This window comes from Betta splendens, chromosome 7 (genome assembly GCF_900634795.4).
Source record: "Betta splendens chromosome 7, fBetSpl5.4, whole genome shotgun sequence".
NCBI classification, from domain to species: Eukaryota; Metazoa; Chordata; class Actinopteri; order Anabantiformes; family Osphronemidae; genus Betta; species Betta splendens.
The window spans coordinates 11,880,483-11,903,877 of NC_040887.2; the positions used below are offsets into that span (position 1 = coordinate 11,880,483).

The 23,395-nt window shown below is 48.1% G+C and overlaps 1 protein-coding gene across 2 annotated transcripts; it reads right to left on the minus strand.

The window, feature by feature from the left end:
- Positions 1–2,145: 2,145 nt before the first annotated feature.
- epha2b (eph receptor A2 b) lies at positions 2,146–22,012 on the minus strand. Of its 2 annotated transcripts, none has more exons than XM_029156908.3 (17): positions 21,856–22,012; positions 21,176–21,255; positions 19,385–20,033; positions 10,053–10,208; positions 9,599–9,958; positions 9,384–9,514; positions 9,120–9,291; positions 8,949–9,045; positions 8,249–8,304; positions 8,038–8,163; positions 7,179–7,364; positions 6,995–7,056; positions 6,599–6,808; positions 6,339–6,488; positions 6,032–6,225; positions 4,978–5,133; positions 2,146–3,711 (listed from the first exon to the last, which is right to left on the minus strand). In XM_029156908.3, the coding sequence occupies exons 1-17, from the start codon at positions 21,938–21,940 to the stop codon at positions 3,603–3,605; spliced, it is 2,979 nt and encodes a 992-aa protein (XP_029012741.1). In that variant the 5' UTR covers positions 21,941–22,012; the 3' UTR covers positions 2,146–3,602. The 2 variants fall into 2 exon arrangements, with proteins under 2 accessions (XP_029012741.1, XP_040927517.1); XM_041071583.2 differs by having other exon boundaries at positions 7,167–7,364.
- Between the last annotated feature and the right edge of the window lie 1,383 nt (positions 22,013–23,395).

Genomic DNA, 23,395 nt, shown 5'->3' on the forward strand with positions numbered 1-23,395 from the left:
ATAAAATTCACACCATTTGCTCATTGAAGCCTTGGGACTCGTAAAATGAAATAATTTTTGTGATAACTATCATGGTTTAGCTGGAACAAGCCTGTTTATACAGGGTGAAACTCTGCTTTTACAGAGCAGAGTGAGCCTGATTTTCCCGCCTTTCGTCTCCATGGCGACGGCGCAGCTGCAGATTTCACTGACAGGTCAAACTCCTGATGCTCAGTGTAGGCAGCAGTTTCATGCTTATTACTGATTACTCAACTACACTATTGGATTGTGTAGTAATTAAGCACACACTTCCTCTAAATCCTTTCAAAATAAAAGCACCAAGCCAAATAATTAGCTTTAATAGCAATATTTCTGCTTTTAGATGGGTAATTATGACTATTTAAAGATACATTAACAGTTTAGTAATTACCCACACATGCTTCCTATACGTCCTTTCAAAATAAAAGCACCAATGCAATTTATTAGCTTTAGCTGCACTGTTTTTGCCTTTGAATGGTTAATTATGATTATTTAAAGACTAATTAACAGGTACGCTATTACCCCCACACATTTCCTCTAAATCCTTTCAAAATAAAAGCACCAATTACAATTTATTACCTTTTAATGGCAAGATTGATTAGAACATTTCTGGTTCTGAATACTTACCAATTTTTAATGAGACTATTTAAGAGTTCAGCAAATAACCACTCACACTTATTAGGGTGCTTTTATTCTGAAAGGGCTTAATCTAAATTTTTTGCTTTAATAGGGCTATTCTTGCTAGTGAATGATAAATTATGACTATCTAATGACTATTTTATAGTTTAGTAATCACTCACACACAACCTCTAAATCCTTTCAAAATAAAAGCAACAATGTAATTTATTACCCTAAATGGCAAGATTTTTGTTTCTGACTGGTAAATTTTTAATAGTTATTAAACTATTATTTTTTATTTGCTATTATTTTATTTTTATTTATTATTTAATTATTTACAAATACTTTCTTCAAATTAAAAAGCTAGTTAGCTAATTCATGATTGTCAACTTTTTAATATTTGACATCTTTTTACCTTGGTCAACTTTTGAATCATTGTCATATTTTTAATCTTGTCTTAGTGTGACCATGGTCATCTTTTTAATCATCATCTTTTTGATCGCCATCTTTTGTCATCGTTTTAATCTTTGTCAACGTTTTCTTGTTTTCATCGTTTTCATCGTTTTGCCGTAGTCAACTTTTGGACGTCAGCAGCTTAATCAGCGTTTGTCATCGTTGCGGCAGCAGATCAGCTCTCCCACGTAATTTCTCGAGAAATTACTTTTTCTAGTTGTAAATCGGTTCCATTTCTCTTGGGTATTTAATGTAATGAATTAATCATAATAATCATAATCATCATCCATGTCTACACTTTTAATACTCTGTAGTTATTTCACCAGATCTGAAAACATGATGATTGTGTAAACTGTTTAAAGTCACGCAGTCCGGTTCTATACAACGCAGCGCCGATGCTAGTGTTAACCAGATAAATGATCCAGAAGGATTTTACCTCTCGCATTGTAAACATGATTTACGTCATGAGTGTGCGTGGCTGGAAAAGGAGCTGTAATAACCATGGGTAGGTGAGGCATGAATAACAAAGCTAGGTGCATGAAACCACGGTGAAGTCATGTCTCAGCAAAGGTCACATTTTTTCCCTGGTTTTCGGTGTAAAGGGCCATTTCACTAGGGAGGAACTGGGAGAAGAGTTAGGAGATACACTAAAGGCCATTCCTCAAGGCAAGAGCAAGCAGATAGGTTTTATCCAAACATCAGGTCTAGATTTGACATTTGTAAATTGAATTTCCTCTGAATGATTAGGTCGCATACATCTAATAAGCGCTGAGTGATGCTGATGGAGAAGCGTGTGCGTGTGGACCCTCGCTTCCTCCTGTAAGCACTCACTTGTTTATTACAGGCTCTGACGGACGAGCTCAACCGTGCTGCAGCATTATAAGGATTTCCAGGTGGAAGTATAAACATCCTGGCACAGCTTAAAGCAAACAAAGCATTCCTTCGTTCTGTTGTGTCAATCACTCAGCGGACGCTGCCAACTTCAGTTTAAGGCTTCTTGGCTCCACATACGCAAGGCGGCCAATCTCCTGTAGAAATAATTCAACGAAACAGAGACAGCGGAGATTTTTTTTTAATTATGAAGAATAAGAGCACAAATTTCAATTACAATCCCATCTCAGTGTTTCAGGATAAATAAATACAAGTACAAAATAAATAGACTATTAAATACAGTATAAAACAGGGAGACGTTTGCTTTTTCTCTCATAAGGTTTGGTAAAGCAGGAAAAGTAAGGCAATCGAAAAATATATCAATTTGGTAATATGGTAAATACAAAATGCAAATGCAATCAGTAAACCAGAGTAATAACAAAATCCCTTTTCCAAAGATGGTTTATCAGCTACAAGAAAGTCATATATGCATCTGAAAACAGTTCAAGTTCAAGTAAAGGAAGGTACACGTCAGTAATACAATAATTTGCAGTCATCAATTAAGAGCACGGGGGGGGGGAACTGCTCCCCTCTAATCTAAACTCCACACACAGGAGCTTCAAAATAAAACATGTTGCGACCAAACAACAGAAAATGAAGGAACATTTGTGTATCTACTATAAAACTAAATGAAACATTGAAATTGCAAACCAAACCGTTACAAAAGTATGAAATCATTTTCCCACAGTAAGACTCAGGTTATGCACATTTTATGCTAACCCACCAACATCTTCATTACTGGCCTGCGACAAACAGATGCACTGCTTCGTGTTCCATTCACACGGTTCTCTTTGAGTTTCCAGTTTGCGTGTGATCACCCTCTCCTAACCAGCCTCACTGCTTCTCATCGTTGTGATCTCAAGTGCTACATTTTAAGTTTTTGGTAATCGCCCAAACACAAAAAAGGAGTGATTTTGTACACAGAGTACCTCAAATGCCTTTGTGACATTTCTTTCCCGTGCGTCATCATGTTTATAGCTTAACTTCAGCTTGGAGCCAGTAAAAATCCAGCAAAAACACCAACTCAGTCTGTGTTTATGCACCTAAGCGACAACGTGTCTTTAACTTTGGGCCAGCTCACGCTCCTTTTAGCCCTCTCCACGCTTTGTTCCCATTGGCCTTTAAAGAAATGGGCCAAAGTGCCGATTAAAGGGAGACACCAGCACCGGCCAGACCGGTGCCGCATTCCACTGCTCCCACACCATCACACTCACTGCGTTTCCCTTGTTTGCTCGACACTGGATGCAACCAGCTCCGGTGTCCTTTTGTAGTTTGAGGGTGAGCTGGCTTGATTGTTGGTGTTTATTTAAATCAGGAATGTGAAATGAAGAAAAAAAATATATATATATAATAAATGCATTAGCAACTCATTGCGTCTGTACAGTTATTTCCCATGTAGATAGAGCGAAGAAATCAAAAGTGTACAGTAAGTCAGTCTGATTCAGTCGGCGTCGGGGGATGGCATGACATTTCTCTTGGTTCTGCCGATCCAAAGCCGTCCCTGCAGTTACGCACCAGCTCAGCTTTGAGTTCATAGGGCTGCCGGCCTCAGTGCCCAGTTTTAATTCCCTTCATTGTCAGGATCACACTGCGAACACACTCAGGGTGCTGGTCTGGTCCTTTAAGCCCAAAATGCTGTAGGCGATTCTTTTCAAATGTCCAGGCAGCCTCACCCCTATGTTCTTGATATCCCTGTGAAAGACAGAGAGGACAGCGGGTAAGAAGAGCAGCACGGTTTGGACTCGGCCCAACACTTAACACACACACAACACGCACATCCTTCCTGCTTACTGAAACCAGCCTGAGGCTGGCTCCAGTCAACTGGTTTGATCGCTGAACTGGTTCAGTGGGGAGTGCTCCGCGTTAGTTCTGTGCAAGGGTTCGAACTTCACGGACACATGATGCAGACCTGCAGAAACCCTGCAACGCAGCAGTTTAAAGCCCTAATTACAGCCTTAATTACCTAACGAGGATTCTCCCTCTTGACCATGAATCACTTGTCTGGCGAGCAGAGGGTGGGTCGTAAATAACCACTGGTTTGCCAAGAGTGCTACCAGATGCCCCGAGATGGAAACACGCGGCCATGAAATCACACCCTTCTGCATGACAAATACTTCAAAAGGGCTTGTCGTCTGCTTTCCACACTGGCCGTCTTCTCAAATCAGCACCGGGATCAGCTGACGTACAGTGTGTGCACCGCGGCGGGGGAGAAGCATGTGCTCGATTTTCCAAAAAGGCGTTCAGAGTTCACTACATTAAACTGTCATCTTTTACACATCACAGAGGAGCCAATTGCCCTAAACTGCGCTCCGATAGGGTCAAGGAGTGCACTCCAAGCGCACCTCTTCAGTCGGCACATGCAGACAAGTCTCACCCATCTATTAGAGTTGCCTAATCTCCTCTAGGCACTCGTGGACCACAGGCTTTTCTCCGCTCTTCTTTCCTCCTTGTAATGTTAAAGAAGCCACAGAGGACCTTTGCCCCGGACCAGCTAAATCTGCGGTTCCCAGCGCCGCTAGTACGAGTGGGCGAAGGGAGGGATGAGAGAAAGAATGAGGAGAGGAAAGGAGAACAAGGACTGCAGCGACCGCAAGCCAGCACCGCCAGTCGACCGCGAAGGAGCCCACTCCTTCTTCTTGCCTCCATGGTTTTTTTTCCCCATCTCAAACATTTCTCTGATTGTAACAGAGGCTGGAGATTATATTGTGTACAAACTATTCTGCTGGCTGTTACAAAAAACGCTAAAAGGTTTTGGAAAACAAACGCATAAGAGTCCAGTTGGAAACCCACAACGCGCTTCATTTTTGGGGTGAAAAACATTCATGTGCAAAACGCTGGATTTAATCCTCGGCCGCCAGAGAGTCGTCCCCTCTGCCAGAAACACACTTAACAACTTAACGAGTGAAATAAACGGTTTTTAATGTGGCGCACCAAAACCGAACATCCCGCCCCACTTACTCGTTCTTCATCTGCAGGACCTGGTCCATCGTGACCACCCCGGCGCAGGTGAAGTTCTCGCTGTACTGGCTCATCTTGATGGACTCCAGCCACTCGGACACGGACCTGAAGGGGGACCCGTCGGAGCCGCTGGTGCTGGGCAGGCGGATGGATACGCTGCGAGCAGAAGAAAAGCAGATCCAAATGATGATAATCAACTCAACGCGCTTTCCCACAACAAAGGCGGGCGACTCAGCGCTGTAATTACAGCTCAGGAAACGAGTCGATGATAAAAAAACCGGTTGGGGCACCGAGGGCGAGAGCTGATTGAGTCCTGAACACGACAGCGTTTGCCCTTTCTCACCGTATCTGGTTTTAATGCCTCTTCACAAAGGGAAAAAGTGCATCCATGCATGCAATCACTTAGATAATAATGTTCCTCCAGCAGTGCACACATATTTCTTTCATTAGTCTGGTCGGCTAAGTCTTTTTAATGGTGAAGGTAGGCCATCTTAAACCTATTCCCTCTTCCCCTGCAGACTACCCTAAATACACCATGAGTCTTTGTAAATAGAAAGCTGCTGCCGGAGCTGTGTTTAAGTCATGTGAAGCAAGTCCAGGTCAAGTCTGAAGTCTGGTATGTTTTAAGTCAGAAGAGGCGATCAGTCAAGCCTTAGAGACCAAATTACCACATTGAAACATAGTTGTCTCCTATTTACTGTCTTGTTTTAAAAATAAAATAATAGCAAGCAAGACAGTCATAAAATATAACTTTTTGTTGATACGACCAGATACATATTTTTTAATCAACAGTGATGTTTAGATGGATGAACAGTGGCGACTTTAAACATAGCTGTGGTCACAATAAAAAATGTTTGCCATCCATTTCTGGCTCGTTCTAAAGTTGATAAATGTTCTACCTCCGACGAACTCAAAACTGTGGATGCTTAAGATTGTTATGCATATATGCAACATCAGGCAAAAGGAAGTAAGCCAAATACTTGGCACTGCTCTTGCTTATGATGCGGTCACGCAGCATTTCAAACCCTTGCTTCAGTAAGTAAATAAATCTTACCGTGGGTCAAAGTCAGCAATAGCCTTCAGCGAGTCGGGGCTCCTCAGCAGCTTGTCGATCAGGCTGACGATGTCTCCGAAACGAGGCCTCTTGGAGCGGTCCTGAAGCCAGCACTGCAGCATTAGCTGGTAAACGGCAGAGGGGCAGTCCATGGGCGCCGGCAGCCTAAAAGCCTCGTTGATGGCCTTCATCACCTGTAAGCAGTTTATCGGATGACAACTTAGAGCCATTGGCGGAAGATTGGTCTTGACTATTTGACGAATAATTTGAAGTTGGCTCTGAAAACAAAGCGCAAACTCAGACTCACCTCGTGGTTGCTCATGTCCCAGTAAGGTCTTTCACCAAAAGCCATAACCTCCCATATGACGATGCCAAAGCTCCACACGTCACTGGCTGAAGTGAACTTTCTGTATGCTATCGCCTCTGGAGCAGTCCAGCGGATGGGGATCTTACCTCCCTGTTCAAAAGAAATGCGCTCAAGTTGCAGGTACAAGACAAGAAAAAGGAGGAGCAACGAGCTATGCTACATTTGGCCTAAAGGGAACAGAAGGTTTCATATGAGCTTACACTCGTGGTGTACGTCCCCTCGGGGTCGTCCTCCAGCACTCGAGACAAGCCAAAATCCGACACTTTACACTCAAGTGTGGTGTTGACCAGAATGTTGCGGGCCGCTAGGTCGCGATGGACGTAACTCATTTCAGAGAGGTACTTCATGCCCGCAGCGATGCCACGGAGCATGCCCACCAGCTGGAAGGAGGAAAACTCCCCATCGTGGTCCTGATGGGAGAAAGCCCAACTTATAACTCAACCAAAACGACACGCAGACGTTCAAGTACAAGACTAGACAGTCCTGAAGTAGATGTTGATGCATTGCAGTTAAACTAATTAAGCTGAGAAAGGTGATTCATCATTCCAGCTAAAGTTATAGTAGAAATCTGAAATGTGAAATGAGGAGTGACTCACCCTGAGGTATCTGTCAAGGGCTCCATTTTCCATGTATTCAGTCACAATCATTGCATGTTTAACTGCACACACACGACAAAAACAATCACAAAGTGTCCAATAAACATTTAAATAGTACAAACACACTGAAAAGGACAATTATGTGCCCAAACTGGCCTGAGGAAAAACTCACAGAAATCCTTACATTTGGTGACGACTCCCTCCAGGCGGATGATGTTCTGGTGAGCGAACTGCCCCATGATGGAGGCCTCGCCCAGGAAGTCCTGCCTCTGCTTCTCCGTGTACCCGGGCTTCAGCGTCTTGATCGCCACCGCCACCTCCTTCCTCCCCGGCGCCTTCAGAATACCGCGGTACACCTCGCCAAACTCGCCTGCGGCAAAACAACACAAGTGGGATCAACCCGGTGTAAGAGAGAGAGATATCAGACAGACGCGCGTTTGATATGTCTTCCCAGGTTTCTAGCTGCAGGGGCTCGATGCGCAACGGAGGAAAAATCAGAACGTTTTGCCTCAGGCGGTCTCGTTGAGGTGTGTTCTGGCGGGGTATTGACAGATGCAGCCTGTGTTGTATAATAGGAGGATGGCCTGGTGTGAGGGCATGGGAATCAGCTGTCTTATGAGGTGAAGGGGGGTGGGGGGTGCTGAGGAGGGGGTTTAGGCTGAAAAAAAACAACAGTTGGCTCAAAGCGTAAAGGTGGTCGCGCTTGAGTTAATGCATCGCATACTGTACGGAGGATTTTAGCGCCGCTCAGTTCAATGAGCTGACATTCTTCCACAACATGGTTTCTGCAACACTTTCTTTTTGGTAATTGTTCATACTTGATCCAAAAATTAAAAAAAAAAAAACACAGATCCTGCAGCGAAGTGTTGCCCCACAACAAAATGTCTCAACTTGTTGTTGCATGAACTCAGTCACACAGATGCGGAGCGCCGTCAGTCAGCCAACTAAGCTGAGGAAAGTGTACAGTAAAAACAGTGGAGCGCTCTTTCAACATGTCGGCGTTGAGCCCAGCAGGAGGCTGCCTCAGCGGGCCTGTCACTCACCGGCTCCTATGACTTTCTGTTTGGTTATGTGGCTCGGGTGGATCTCCGTGGCAAACTTCAGGACGGCTATGTTGGGGTCTTCGTATGTATGCGGATCAACGTAGGTCTTCAAAGGCTTCAGTTGTTCTGTGGGAAAGGGATGCGAAGCGTTTAAATAAATAAAAGAGAGTGAATAAAGTAGAGAACGAATGAGAGTGAAACTAAAACATACCAGAGCTGGAGAAATAGGTGTCCTCTGGTCCTTGCCGAGCGTGGGAGTTCCTCTTCCTGAGTAAAAAAAATTAAGAAAAAGCTAATTAATAGATATATTTAATAGTAAATCATTTATGTGAGCCTGCTATCAAAAGCACATACTGTAGCAACCCTTGAAAGGACTTTTCTATATGTGCTAAAGCACACAAAAGGGACCAGGCACTGGTGCAATGCATCCATTCAGAGGGAAGCGGCCCTTTGATAAACGCTGACGATAGACGGTGTTTGCCAACGAGATTTAGCGACTGAAAGACAGACAAGCAGGTGGGAGGGAGGCAGCCAGACGGGCCACCGTCCGCTACCACAGGCCCGGGTCACCTCTAAAGAAGCGCCTGTGGCCCCGTACAGAAAGAGCCAAGCGCCTCTTATCGCCAACAATGCACCACTCTGGACCAATTTCCTTTGAAAGGCCCCAACACTCGCTAGAATGTAACCATTCAAGCAGTGACGAGGCACATTCTTCCCTAGCGAGCACGGCGACACAGATCGAGAGACAGACAAGGGGAGAGTTGGCTGAAGGAAGAGGGAAAGCGGGAGGTGAGGATGGAGTAAATGCGAAAGGGCATTCGGAGGCCCCACAAAGGAAGGGCAGATGAATGAGAGAGGAAACCAGCCAAGGAGAGCGTAGACGAGAGACGGGGAGGGCAGCATCCACTGACCGTCTGCACAGGAACAGGACTGCTATGACTATGAACAACATGGCTGCTCCGCCGACCGCTGCCCCAAAGATGACTGCGTTGTTGTTTGGCGTTAGACCTAGAACAGAGAACCAGTGAAACTCTGCTCTCAAACCGAAACACAGGTTTTTTCAGGCAGCTCTTTAGCGGTACCTTCAGGGAGTGTCTCGAACTGCTCCTCCACGCTGGAGCCTCCGGGGCTGCCGTCGCCGCCAAAGGCCTGCACCTTGAACAGGTAGGCTGTGCCCGGGCTCAGGTCCCCGATTTGGACAAAGTTCTTCTCAAGCACGTGCACGACATAAGTAGTCATGGCCACGTTCTCGTCCTAGAGGAGAGAAATCCAGAACGGCTGTTTAAGACTGAAACCTTACAGTGAGGGCAAAGTGGGAGGCAGCAGATTAAACAAGAGAGTCGGACCTTTTTGCGGTAGTTCAGTTGGTAGCGAACGGGTCGTGACTGGGCGCGGGGCTGGGGCGACACGTCCCAGGAAAGGGACAGGCTGTTGGGCGTCCTCTCCACCAGTCGCACGCTGGTAATCTTGGGTGGGTCTGAGGAAAGCGGACAATCAATGCATGTGGCGAGTGGGAAGGCCAGTCGGCGCGCGTGGCGAGCGTCGGACCAGCAGCACCCACCGGTGTAGTGCAGCGACGTGGTCAGGGTGGCAGCGGACGGAGGCCGGTTCGACCGGGGCGTCGCCTGGCCAGCCAGCGCCGACACGCCGCTCCGCGCCTCCACGGTGAAGGTGTAGTTGAGATGCGAGTCCAGGTCGCTCACCGTGACCCTGGTGTCGCTCAGGCCCGCGTTGCCGGGCTCATAGCGGATCTTTTCCCCGCAGGCCTGGCACACGGTGCCCTCGCAGCGCTGGCATTCGACGCTGTACGTGATGTCGGTCCGACCCCCGGTGTCTTCAGGGGGGCTCCAGGACAGAACCAGCCTTCCCGCCGAGTGCTGGGTCGTGGTCGCCACCAGGTCCTTTGGGGCCGAAGGGAGACCTGCGAAATGGATCAAGATGGGAGGTTAGATAAACAGCATCAGCTGGTTTCTAATCGTTGAACGTGCGACATGCGAGTCGAGGGGACTCCTCACCTGAGCAGGGTCCAGTAGGAGGATCATTAGGGGCCCGGAAGAAGCCACTCGCACAGGTGCAAGAGGAAGCGCCGGAGCTCGGAGCGTGGGTATTGGCCGGACACGGCGCACACTTGTCACCGGATGCTGTGGCTTTGAAGAAGCCGGGCCGACATTCTGCAAACACCAGAACACATTTGGATGAGCAGGTGAACAATAGCGACTTTAGACAAACATCTGATGTAATGCAACACGGGGCCAGTTCCTCCAGGTCATTCAAGCCTGTTCGGAACATCAGTGTTGTTGTGAACTTCTGACCTCGTGTGCAAGTCAGCAAGGTTGGGTGGACGTGTTATTATGTCGAGGCTAAAAGGTCAGATTTGGACAAACGACAAAGATACGAAGGGAAAACAGAAGCGAAGGCTCTGCACAACGTTGGTGCCACGGACACTGTCCATTACAGCCACAGTAAGACGCTGCTCATGAGCCCAGCCCTGGAACAAAAATGCGGACTCCCTGCCTATCCGGCACTCCTACTCTTTACTTTTCAACCACCAACCCCCCCTCTGTTGTTGCTTTCCTGCGCTCTTCCAACAAACACAACCAGTCATCCCACATTCCACAACAGTCAGTCAGTCTTGAGCGCTGCGATACAAAAGAAATGCAACGAGAAAATGCGTTTGCACTTGGTCTACTATACGATACCTTCTCAAACCAATATGCAGAAACTCTATCGCCTGGATAAGATGGCAACTAATGTCACACATGCAACTCAGAACGAACAAATGCAGGTAAAAGGTCCGGCTGTGCGCAGCAGCGGTGAAATATGAACTTAATACGGTGTGAAATTTCTCAGAGTGCACCATAAAGCAGGGTGAAAACGCAGGAGCATTCCTGCGCCGGCCGCTCACGTCCTCGCAGCATCACACGTTCACGCACAGACGCACACATGCACAAAGTACACAGACATGTATGCAAAGCACAAACGCAGGCACGGGGCTAAACCCCACATCAGAAGTGGGATTAGGTTTGCTGCCCGTCACCTGTTCATGTCTGTCAAGCACACGCCCAAATGCACAGAATGTGTGCACAAAGGTGCTTCCTTCCTTATTCCTCAAGTCGCCGCCTGAGGGGTTTAAAAAGGTCTGTGACGGATGTCGTAAGAGAGTCAACAACAAACAAGCTGTAGGCCGAAGGACAACGGATTAAGAAACGTGAGAAGAAAAGAGGAGAATGCTATGGAGATCAAAAAGACTTGACAACGGAGAGCGAGAAAGCGACAGCCAAATAAAATGACGCATGCACGGCAGGAAAATTAGGCTCATGTGACGAGCGGGAAGCAGGGAAACGAGGCGAACGCCGTTTCTGCTTCCAGCAGAGGCAGAGCCAAGGCCTGAGACAATATTGGATTCACTCAGACACTGTCCTGGGCCGCGGCTGCCTCGGAGTGCGGTTCAGTTGAGCCGCGTTCATTTGGAAACTAAAAGTGACCACACGAGGCAGAGAGCGCGCGGCTCCCGCTCCATTAAAGTCATATCAAGGGGATTTACTGGATTGACCGCAAGGTTCGGGTTTTTCTTCCTCTGTAGCTGTGGTGCACCAGGCTGCGGCGGAGCTGCCGTAAGGAGGTGTATTAACTAAAAGGAGCATAACAACAATAGTGGGGTGGAAATACACAGTTTGTAAGTTTGTCCAATACTTCGCCTGCTGCTCAACCGTCCCCTCAAAGCAGCACCTCATCCCCGACCAGCTGTTTCACTAACAGCTACTGCTACTCATTAACGCAGGCCGAGCAGAGCACGGGTCAGGCAGAGAAAAGGCTGGATGAAGGAACAAAAGGTTCAAGAAGGACGAAAAAAGGGGAGAGAGGAATACTGTATCCCACTGAGGAAGAAAGAAAAGACGGCAGAAAGAAAAGAGACAGGCCAGGGTGAACTCTTCCATTGAGAAGGGGGAACAGCTGCTGCCTCAAACCCCGATTCATACGCCTACCTCTCCTCCTCGTAATCCCCAAATTCCTTCCTCCCCTTCCTTCTCTCCTCCCAGTCCTCACTAAAAAGGCTCCTAGCGAAGCCATTAACATTGCTATTCAGCACTGACCAGCAGGCAAGGAGAATGCCATGCCATTCAAGTGCTGAAGGAGAACGAACACACACACACACACACACACACACACACACACACACACACACACACACACACACACACACACACACACACACACACACACACACACACACACACACACACACACACACACACACACACACACACACACACACACACCAAAGGAATAGCCAAAATGCCACAAGGCATCTGAATAGAGGAGGGCTAGCCTCTTTTTTGGAGCTACAGTGCCGTTTGCTTTGCATCGTGGTCGGGCCTGTGGAGATGATGGCCTTACACTGTAAGCCGCCTCTGTAATCATGAGGCATTCCAGTGCACACCACCCAACAGGAGGCCCGTAGCCGAGCGCCTCCACTGCAGCTTCAGCCTCAGCTCAGATCCCCGTTGTAAAAGGCCAGCGGGTTTGTGCATCGTGAACATGTGACACAAAAAGATGGTGAAATAAATGACCTCTCCGCTGAGGTATGAGGATTCCTCGACAAAACAGCAACGGTGCTGAGAGGGAACTTCCTGGTTCCACGGAGGAGCTGGACAGGGCCTTTGAATTGTTGCTGGACACAACAGGAAGCAGGAAGCGCGATGATGACGCAGGCTTCCTTCCTACAGCAGGCAATCAAAGCCTGGAAACACGGGGGAGTGTGACCAAGACAAGAACCAGCACCAAGACTACCAGAGTCGTGAGACGGAATAATACACGCGAAAGGAAGCAGAAACCTGTCGACCCGACATCAACGTGGGCCCTAAAGTGAAGGGGCGGACGGGTGGAGGGGGCGTCCTCAGATAAACGCCTTCCCTCTTATAAACAAAATCCTTTTAGTCTCTTAAAACAACTGACCAACTCAGACCTGCTATTTCATCCTACGCCGTTGTACAAAGCAGGGACCTGTTTGTCATTTGAGAGGCCCCGTGCGCCTCGAGTGGCTCCGTGTTTGTTTATTGAGAATGAGCTCAGGAGCCCGTTACATTCTGGGGGCCCGAGTGGCTCCGGAGTGGGTTCCCCCTCAAGGGCCTCCCGGGTTTTTTGTCGGCAGAAGTTAAGATGGATGAGACGGCGATAGTGATGAATGCACCGTCGGATAGAAGGATGAATGGGTAACATGGTGGCTTGACAACAGAAATCGCCCTCAGGACTGGGGGAGTAAGTGGTAAAGGGCCCCCCCCCACCCCACAATTGGGTCCGGCGCTGCGCTTTTAAAAGGCAGAAAGGTCATGTCTGCCTCAGGGTAGATGTGAGTTAAACTGTGCATGGTTTTACAGCGAGTCGGTGGCCAAGTAAAACAAACACATGCTCCGAGAGAGGAGGAGGAAGGAGAGAGAGCTGTAGTGAGCAGCAGCAGCAGCAGCCGGTGGCTCGTCTCAGGAGGAAGGTTAAATTAAGAAGTATGGGCAGTTAACGCAAAACATCTTGCAACAATAAATTCATGAGAAATACACACATGTCTAGATTTGTATCAGAGCCAGCTCCACAAAAAGAAATCTATTAAGGCAAGGGAGTCCTCGCCTTGTCTTTGTACACCCCCTTCTTCTCCCCATCCCCCCCCCCCGTTCTCACTCGAGCGCTGCTCTGACCCATAATTGCAATATGTCATGTCATTTTGTTTGGATGCAAGGTGACAACATGTCATTAGCATTCTGGGGGAGTTGGGCAGCGGTGGAACAATGAGGGTCTCTGATGGGGGAGGAGGACCGGTAACATGAGCCAGGGGTCACTGAGGTAGAGGAAGGGCTGGGGGGGTGGGGGGCCGTAAAGGTGTAGAGGCTGATGGGAGAGTGTGCCTGTGGAAGAGGGGGGGAGGTTAAAAGAATTAGTCAAAAGGATTAGCTGACCAATGGAGCAGCTGTAAGGGCATTACATCTGTTTTACAATTGCACTCCGGCTTTCATCTGAGGCCGTTAACAGACACAATAAATTCCCTGATGCCGTTTCTCCTCTCACTCTCTGTTATCCTTCCCCCCTGAGTGGACGGAGTTAAAAGGAGGTTCAAACTGGGCCCAACAGAAGAAGAAGACACCAGTGGCCGACAGCTTGCAGAGAACCACCGTGGATCACAGGCACGGTCATTTGGTGGCGTTTCTCCGTGTTGCCGGTCGGATCCAGACAGCCAGGTGGCAAACACAACACCAGGTCACGCAGCGGATGCCGGCAGCCGTCTGCTTCCTGGCCTGGGGAGGGCTCCAGGACGAGGCCAAATGCACCAATAAACAAAATGACTTATCAGGCAGGACAACAAAATTGAAAGTGGCTGAGTGAGGCCGCTTAGAAGAGAGCGACAATGGAAAGCCCTGAGCCAACGGATCGGAGCGTCACCGAGGGATTAGGTGACCTCCGGTTTCCGCTTAGGGCTTGTCCTGTTAGCAGCGAAGGGCAGGCGTTGGGGGCGAGAGAGAGAGAGAGAGAGAGAGAGAGAGAGAGAGAGCGGCTGATACGCTGGAAGGAAAGTGCTGACCTCACACACCAACGCAATACAATGTTCACATTGGACTCCCCCCACCGCCACACACACACACACACACACACACACACACACACACACACACACACACACACACACACACACACACACACACACACACACACACACACACACACACACACACACACACAGCTCAGGAATGTCACCAAGAGGAAATGTGTCCCAACCTCCGCTACAACCAAAACAGCCGAGACTTGCTGAGGTTACGTTTTTGATTAAATATGATCAGTGGATTAAAGATGCACCTAGTGTGCGTGTGTCTATGTGTATATACATAGAAAAGTCCTAATTACTGCTATAGTGGGCCTGTGTCTTGTGGCTGAGTACGTCAGCCAGTTTTACGGTTTGCTATTAAAATGTACCATTTCCGCTTCATATCGCACCATCACATGCATTATGTTCTTTAAAAATACTGAGGGAAACCTAAAGATTCTTCCATGTCAGGATTCAGTTCAACATGTCAGTCACGTCACTGCAAATGATCAGCAAATATGAATATGGAAATTCAAGTGGTACAGTTACAGTGTCAGCCAAAGGCAACATAACATATCAGACACGAGTGGTTTGTTTCTATTATTCTGACAACTCAAAGGCATTACATTAATAACACTTTTACGCCACAACAGCATAATTAGAACTAATCCACATTCAAAGCGCCGAGAGGCCACCAGTTCTCCTCATAACTACATTTCCTGTCATCTATTTCACGGTAATTGTCGGTTCTGTTCATCACAAAAGTGGACCAACAAGACGGCGCATGACACCACTTGAAAGTGCCTTCGGACCCCCCCCCCATTATCTAACCAACTCCCTCCAGTTCTGCCTGCTAGGCAGACGTTACCTTGGCACGAGATCTGAGGAGTCCACACATCAAGTAATCATGGTGTCTTTCGAAAGCCAAGGAATTAAGGGAGAGGTTAACGCGGCGTGCGCATCTGAATGAGCAGCGCTGTCCACCAACGTTTTGCATTTGTCAGATTAGAAGCAGGAGAGCGAATTTAGCTCAGCGGTGAATATCAATGCGGGGGAAATCCAGCAGGAGCCAGATGACTCCATTATCAGAGAACTGGGAGCCAACGAGCTCAAACCCCTGAGCTCCTGCAGAGTGTGCTGCATTCAGCATCTCCCCATCAGATAAGCTGGAGTTGCACAAGACCTTGGTCTTAAAAAGGTTCAGGGACGTTCTGATGAATGAGGCATGAGCACTACTTGCTTTCTTTCCTTTATCCTGATCTCGACTTCCATCATGGATTCAGCAAAGAAAACAAAAACTGACAACTGCTGTTTATATTTCACCTTTACTGTTTATTGCTTTATTCGCTATGTGAACAAAGAAAGTTTTCCTTCTGTCCGGCTTCACTCAATTGCTCCGATTTGCATTGTTCGGCTTTAGCCACTATTTATCTTCACGGGCCGGCCGTGGAGAAATGTATTTATCGAGGAAAAGTGTGCGCGGCCCAAACGCTCCCACCAGGGCCATGTGAAACGGGATGTTTGAACTCCATTGGTGTCATATTCATGACCTGCATCAAAACACCCGGCCAAAAATAACAGTCGCTCTGTGATTTCACGGTCAACAAGAACACACCCCACGAAGGACAAACTCGGCATTGTCTGCTGGTTTGTTTTACTAGTCAGGATCACTTGCACAAGAGCGTCCATCTTGCGGGCAAACGGCATTAAGAGCTGTAAAAAAAGGTCATGGGAATTATTTATTGAGATAAGACGCTATGAAATAAACACGAGATATGAGGTGGAAAACTACAGTTAAAATAGAAAGACTCCTCCGGGACAGGGAGGACGTGAAGAGGGAGGAGGAGAGATTTCACAAAGGCAAGGAAGCAAGCAGAACTAGTAGTTACTCCACTGAAAACGCACAAACACACCCAAGTCAATTACTACCCGTACAAATCACTCACCGCTACACGCAGTCACTCTACAACCACCTCAGTCACCAACTGTTTGTTACATCAGCCGAGGATGAGTCTGGAGACACGGGCGGAGAGGGAAGGGGGGGGGGGCGAAAAAAGTTTACTGGAACCTCTCTGGCGAGAGGAGTAACAACTTTACTGGAAGTCCCTGAACAGTTGTTCCACCAAGATGCCATTTTCTCCACGGCACCAGGACCAACCTCAGCGGAGCAAACACTCTCCCTTCAGAGACACGGCCCTGAGAAAGCCGCCGCGCGGGATTAAGTCCTGTTTGCGGAGGCTTTGGAGCGGCGCGCGAGGTGCGGACCGGGACGGTTAAAAGGCACCGGCCGTGGCGGCCCGTCTCTTTGTGGGGCGAACACCGTGTGCCGCTCCATTGTGCCCATGAGGATTATGGGTAAGGAAGGGCTGTCGGAGAAAAGCTGCGAGTCACGCGTGGAAACACCGCCAGAGAGCAAGAAGAAAGAATGTATCTAAATATTATTCTTCATAGCAAAGGGGATTCAAATCATTCATATAAGATCTATGTGCTATTTTTGGAGATTAAACTTTTTCCCTTCATAATGTTCTGCAATGCCTTTATGAAAAACAAAAGAGCTGCTTTGTGCCTCACTGCATCGGGTCATAAAAGCTTTTACATTCTACACACTGAGCAGGTTTCTGCAGCGCAGGAAGTGATTTGTTTCAGCTCCGGCGTTTGTTTGCCCCGAAAGCAGCGTGGGGCCGCGGAGAGAGGAGCGCCACATGCCACGAGGGATACCTGCACAGAAAAAATAAAACGAGAAGCCCCTCTGACGGGCGAGTGATCTTTACGGCCGCAGCTCACCGCTGTGCTGATGAAGAGACGGGGACGAAAACCAGGCCGAGTCACAGATTTTTACTTTAACATGTCCCGTGGGGCCGGGAGGCCATAAAGCTGAGCGATCACATCGCTCAACATGGAAAGTTTCAACCTAAGCAAGAAAGAAAAAAAGGGGGGCACCACAATTGAAGTTTTGTGGCTTCACCCCGAACGGCGTGCGGCGCGGCGAAGAAGTGGGGAGAATGATTAACTGCACGTCGGTGCGAGATTCCGCTTAAAGCCCTTTGAATCATTCACGTCAACCCTGCGCCGCGGACCCGTGATTCATGTCCGCCTTCAACGGCGACTGCGCTCGTGCATCTCTGACCTCTCATTAGGCTTCATCTCGGTGGTTATTTTTTAAAGGGGAGTATCTGGGGGGGAGAGGGGGGGTTTGTTTAGTCATTTTTATGTAAGGGCTTGGCCTCGAGCTGCTCTTCCTCCCCTGGGAATTCCACAGGTCTGGAGTAATGCGTGGAGGCTCCACCTTGGCAAACTGATCAGTATGTACCAACCGAGCGCGAGGGGAGGGGAGGTGGAGGGGAGGGGAGGTGGAGGTGGGCTCCTCCGGCCTCGCATGGAAACACAGCTCTTCATTGTTCCCTCTGTTTTAATATCACACCCCTCCACCGGGCCCAGAGTCTCCATCTCCTCTGCGTGACTCCTCTCTCATTCCTCCTCCTCCTCTAATCATCCTACCCAGCACTTTCCAGCAGCTAAAAATGATCTACTGACAGAGAACGTCATCGCTATTATCGGCCTGTTGCCAATAAGAGGGCAGCTAAGTGGGGAAGCGCCTCTGTTAAAGCTGACTACCTGTGGATTTACGGCCGCGGTCCAAGGTGTGCGCTCGTACCCGTAAAAGTGTGTTGCAGGTCAGGCAAGTGCCAAAAAAAAAAAAGGTAGGAGAGGAGGAGTTCTTTAGGCGTTCTGTAGCGAAACCGATCTGAGCAGGTCCATGCACGCCAGCCAGTCCTGTATAATCTCACAATACAGCTCAAAGTAAAGGCTCAAGCATTTAATAAAACGGGGACCAGAGGAACACACAAGGAGGGTCTTTGCTTGAACAAGGTCCAAGCAGCTCAGACGCTTCCTCCTCCCTCCTCCCCGCACGCCTTGAAGACACTAATCCATCACGGTACAGTAGGCTCCCAGCTGCTTTGATCGCTTTCAATCACTCTGACAGCCCTTCCCACAACAATTAACACATCATGTGCAGGACCTGAAACACAACCGTGCCACAGAGCGACGCTACAAAGTCCTTTTGACTCTGTAGCGTCTGTATAAGAACACATGACGACGAGACAGGGAATCAACAGAGCGTGGGCTCAGAAGGAAATCAAAAAGTCTGTGACTGACATAAAGATTTGTGGAGGTTTATGCACCAAAATGAGCATTATTAGTTACATACAAACTTTTTTTAAGTTTTGGTTCTTATTCAAAAAAAAACATTCCAAATGGTAGCAAAGTTTCTTGAGCCCTTGAAGACGCAAGGAGTAGAGCATTTTACAGCACAATCGAATCACCCTGAATGGGTCTGACTAGATCTCGAGATCATAGCTGGGGCGCAACGAGCCGGTTCTTAATGTTATAGGCATCAGTTCAAGGTCAGGGATGATGCCAGGACATGTACAAGTAGGCCTGAGCATTCCTTCCATTGCCGAGGAGGGTTGTTAGCCAAGGGGAGAATTCCACAGAACAATGGTAATAACACCTATGATATACATACACAGGCTTGTTTTTCAACACATGGCAATTACAAGCCAGATTCCTTGTGACTAATTCTAAATGGGCTACCGTGGGAACCAAATTCTGTGTTTTATGTCCAAACAGGATGAAAGGACCAGTGTTCCAGCAATCTAGGAGAAACTTACAAAAGAGCGACCTGCTGTCGACCTTTTTATTGGAGAATTCTGTTTGTCTAATAGATATGACAATGCGTTTTACACATTTATTCTGAGTCATTTTAACTCATCTTACCTTGACACGCCTCTTCGACTTCCTCGTAGCCCGGGTTGCACTGGCACTGTCCGACGGGTACCACCCACTCCCCGTCCACGGTGCAGTAGATGCGGGGCAAGTCCTCGCTGCCGGCGTTATCCACGCACGCCCCGCTCACCTCCCGGAGAGCCTGGTTTTCGCCGCCGGCCACCGTCTCTGGAAACGACGCCAGGCTCTTCACCGTGGCCGCACACGTCTTGTAGTAGACCCTCACGGAGAGAATGGCAACACAGGCGCCAATGTCTTGGAAGGCCAGGTAGAAGCCCTTTCGAGAAAGGCTCTCCACCACCCGCGTCTCTGTGTTGATGCGCAGGTCGTTCCGGTTGGTGATTTCGTCGGGGGCGATGGTGGCCACCTTCCGAAACTGGCCCTTGCGGAAGGTGGTGCCCACGTCGGCGTCCGACTCGCACGTGTAGAGGTTGAAGGTCTCCTTGCAGGTGAGCGAGGCGCCGCCGAAGGAGTTGCAGTCGCGCACGATGAACTGGATCTCCACGAAGACCCGCGAGGCCGCGGGCCGCCGCTGGATGAAGGTGGTGCGCAGCCAGTTGTCCTGCTCGCGCTCGCCGACGTTGCACACGGAGTAGGTGTAAAACTGAGACCCATTCAAGGTCCTCTGGACAACCTCCCACTGTAAACAGACCACACAAAGCGACAGCGTTAGAGGCATCAACACTGAGCCCTGAGGTGCCCCTAGGCCTTTTGGCCTGACCTGAGACTCCACAAGCGCAGCCACTGGAACCTGTGAGGGACGCAGATGGCTCTACACACAGTTTTGTGTTAATGAAACCCCCTGAATACTTTAACAATCCTTCAATGCAATAACACATTCCTGCAACACGGAGAGCTCAACCTTTCATGCCTTGGCAGCGTGACAATGCGGATAATCTCAACAACCCTGTGCGAGAAAGCATTTGGGACGAGATTTTCAATCACACTGCAGCTTGAATATTAAAATTGCTGAAATGTCGCAGCGTGTTGTAACGTAACCTTGGCTCTCGCAGAACAACTGGCACCCACAGGGACGGAGAGTCTGGTTTGCTCTCTGCATGGAGCCACCGCGCTATTAATTAGAGGCCTGCGAGTGTGTGGCTCTGCATAAAAAACTGGATACGCCAGCAAAACTAACACCCATTCAACAAATGAGGAATCGCCTAGAAAAATTCCTAATGACGCCTGATATCCAGTTTCCCACTGTGATCGTTTAAGGAGTGAAACTCCTCTGAGAAAGTCGGGGCGAGTCACTGAACAGCACGTCTGCACATGCCTTTGAGTCATCAGCACATGAAATGGGGCCATTTACAGTGAATATGCATGAGCCTGGCTGGTCACCTAACTGAAGCCTAAACGAAGACAAGGATCCTACAGTGATACACATTTTACCACTGTGGGACCAACGTAGTCCTACAGATGCATCTCTGAGCACATACTGCTTCGCTTTCCAAATCTAAAAACCCCTCCTCTCCTGAAAAAGAGCCACCACACGCTGCAAACTTTAAAAGTTAATTGCGCTCCAACATACAATTCTGGAGCTGAAGCCTTCAAACCGCAAGAAGCCACAACTATTCCCAGCTTGGAGCGACCAGCTATTCTGTCTGCCTGCGCTTCAGAGCGGCCCAGACATGCTCAGCAGGCAGGCAGCTCCTGGTGGGATCCCACAGCTCCCGTCCATACGCTCCATACGCTCACGCGAGGCTCCCGCTCGCACGTTTTATAGAAACCTGACTTAGGCCTCCTCTCGCGCGTGTCCTTCCAGGGCAAAGCGACACTCACCCCAGATTTGTCTGCCTGATCCATGCGCCATGTCAACCAGCCCAGTTCACCTCCCGCTGCCTTCATGTCCAGTATCACTTCTGTGAAGACATGAGAACAGGTTAGTTATTTGAGAATGCAACCAATGAGGAGGTTTTATTTTAGTCCTGAACACAAGTTTCGACAAATGACAGGTAGTTGAGCTTTGCCACATCCAAAACGCACATCATGTAATTACATATTGCTGCTGAAGCGGCGCCTTGTTTTAAAACTCTGGATGTGTTATTACAATTATTTGCCACGTGTTGCCTTACAGTTGCGTTTAGCTCATGCGAGCTCGTCAGTGTCAGCTTTAATTAAAAAAAAATCAACAAATAAGAGGACAGTGCGCAGTCAAAGCTCCAAAAAGTGTTTTAAAGTGAACAAACTGTCCAGAAATCACCTGCTGTTACAAAGTGGCAGCGCGCATAAAGTACACGCTCGTTAACAAATCGGCGTGAAGCTGCAAATATAAACGTTTTATATATTTAGCACCAATTAAAAATATGTTAGCGTACATTAGTGTAATAAAGAGGAATAAAGTTGGTTTCCTGCTTTTAGGAAGTTCCTTGAAGGAGTTTCTCCGCATGTGCGCCCAACTTCAACCAAGTTTGGAGGAACGTGTCAGGTTGTGTGAAAGTCATCATTTTAAACGCACTCACCTTCTTTGGTCTGTGTCGTACTGAGGACAGCGTTCATGAGCACGTACGAAAGTAATAAATGCCTGACACCCCCAAAGGAATCCATCGGGCCGACTTTTCCTTCCTCTCCGCGTCTCCGCTCCTGTTCTCGGCTGCGACCGACTGAGGTGAGCTCCGCTCAGCGCGCAGCTCATTCACAAACGAGCCCGCGCGTCACGGACTCCGCCCGCTTACTGGTACTGGGCTGGAATGTGTGTGTGTGCGCGCCCGCGCCCGCGCGCGTGCACGCAGGGGCGTGCGCGTCGGGGAGGCGGCCGTGGAGGCGCCTGAAAAGTTTTTGCACCCTTTAGGGATTGTCGGAATTTTACCCTTTCGGGCGCAGTGGGAAGAAGTCAGCGCTGTAGAAAGTCCAGAATCAGCTTGATGCTCGACTCGGACTTTAAAACTGATTACTATTTTAACTTTTATTCTTTAGAAGTTCCGTGTTGTTATTAGATTATTATTATTTTAATTTAGTGACAATAAACGCTAAATCAGCTGTTCAGATTCCTTATTTTACTAATTTTTCCTGAAAGTCTTCCCTCTTCCACCTGTTAACCATTTTTATATCAACATGAAAATCTTACAATTTTTACTGTATGAGTCTGAGAATTTGTGACTAACACATTTGTTTCATATTGAAACTGAAAGGAAAGTGGGATATCACGAATTTGGGGCAATTGTAACAACATGTTATCACCTATTTGAAACATGTCACAGAATAAGCTAATCATGCAGTAATCTACAGGACAAAATAGCTGTTATAACTCTTCCACTGTGACTTCAGCAAATTTACAGCTTCTCTTTCTAGATTATGCAGAAAAGGGAGTTCACAAAGTGCACTTGAAGGCACCACAACGCAGATTACAGTGCTGCCTACCTGGCTATCAAACAGCTTGCAAGGCACCACAACCATTTGCATGGAGGTATTGATGCACAATTGTTTGCCAGGCCTGAATGGACCCGAGACGGGACCCGGAGCAGGAGCCGCTTTACTTGACGGCCCTTTGTTCTGAGCATCCCCACATACAGAGGTAGAACTATTGTGACAAGCGCAGAGAGATGTATTCATATTAACATAATAGCGAGTGTGAATACCAGAATTCAAGGGTACAGCTGGCCTACTGATAGCTCATCATAATTTATGGGAAATATCCCAAAAATGCTGCACCCCGCCAACACTACAGATAGGCAGTTGTCAAGTTATGAACAAAAAAATGTTAATCTAGTTTTTCCCTCTCATGAGGGTAAGTGGGAGTGCAAATGGGGGTGTCTGCTATGAATATGGGGAATTAAGAAAAGTCCTCTACCTAGCAACTGGTGCAGAGAGGAATTTGCTGTTCAGCTTTATCTGCCTTCCTTTCATTGTTTGTTGCCCAGCGTTACTATGGTGAAATATTAAACTTGAACATTGGAAAAGATAAGGAGGCGCTGTGCATTGTAGCCTGCTGCTTGATGCCCCCCCCGTCCTGTAAACCACTGAGCGTGTCTCTATGGGTGAGGGTTTGTTGCTGGTTCCTGA

Bases quoted from the DNA above. Each gene is read 5' to 3' on its own strand.
- epha2b (XM_041071583.2), bottom strand. From the start codon at position 21,940: ATGGATTCCTTTGGGGGTGTCAGGCATTTATTACTTTCGTACGTGCTC. The intron at 7,057-7,166 runs GTGAGTTTTTCC...GTGTGTGTGCAG, and splicing joins CACCAAATGTAAGGATTTCT to TTAAACATGCAATGATTGTG. The intron at 5,134-6,031 runs GTAAGATTTATT...TTCTGCTCGCAG, and splicing joins ATTGCTGACTTTGACCCACG to CGTATCCATCCGCCTGCCCA.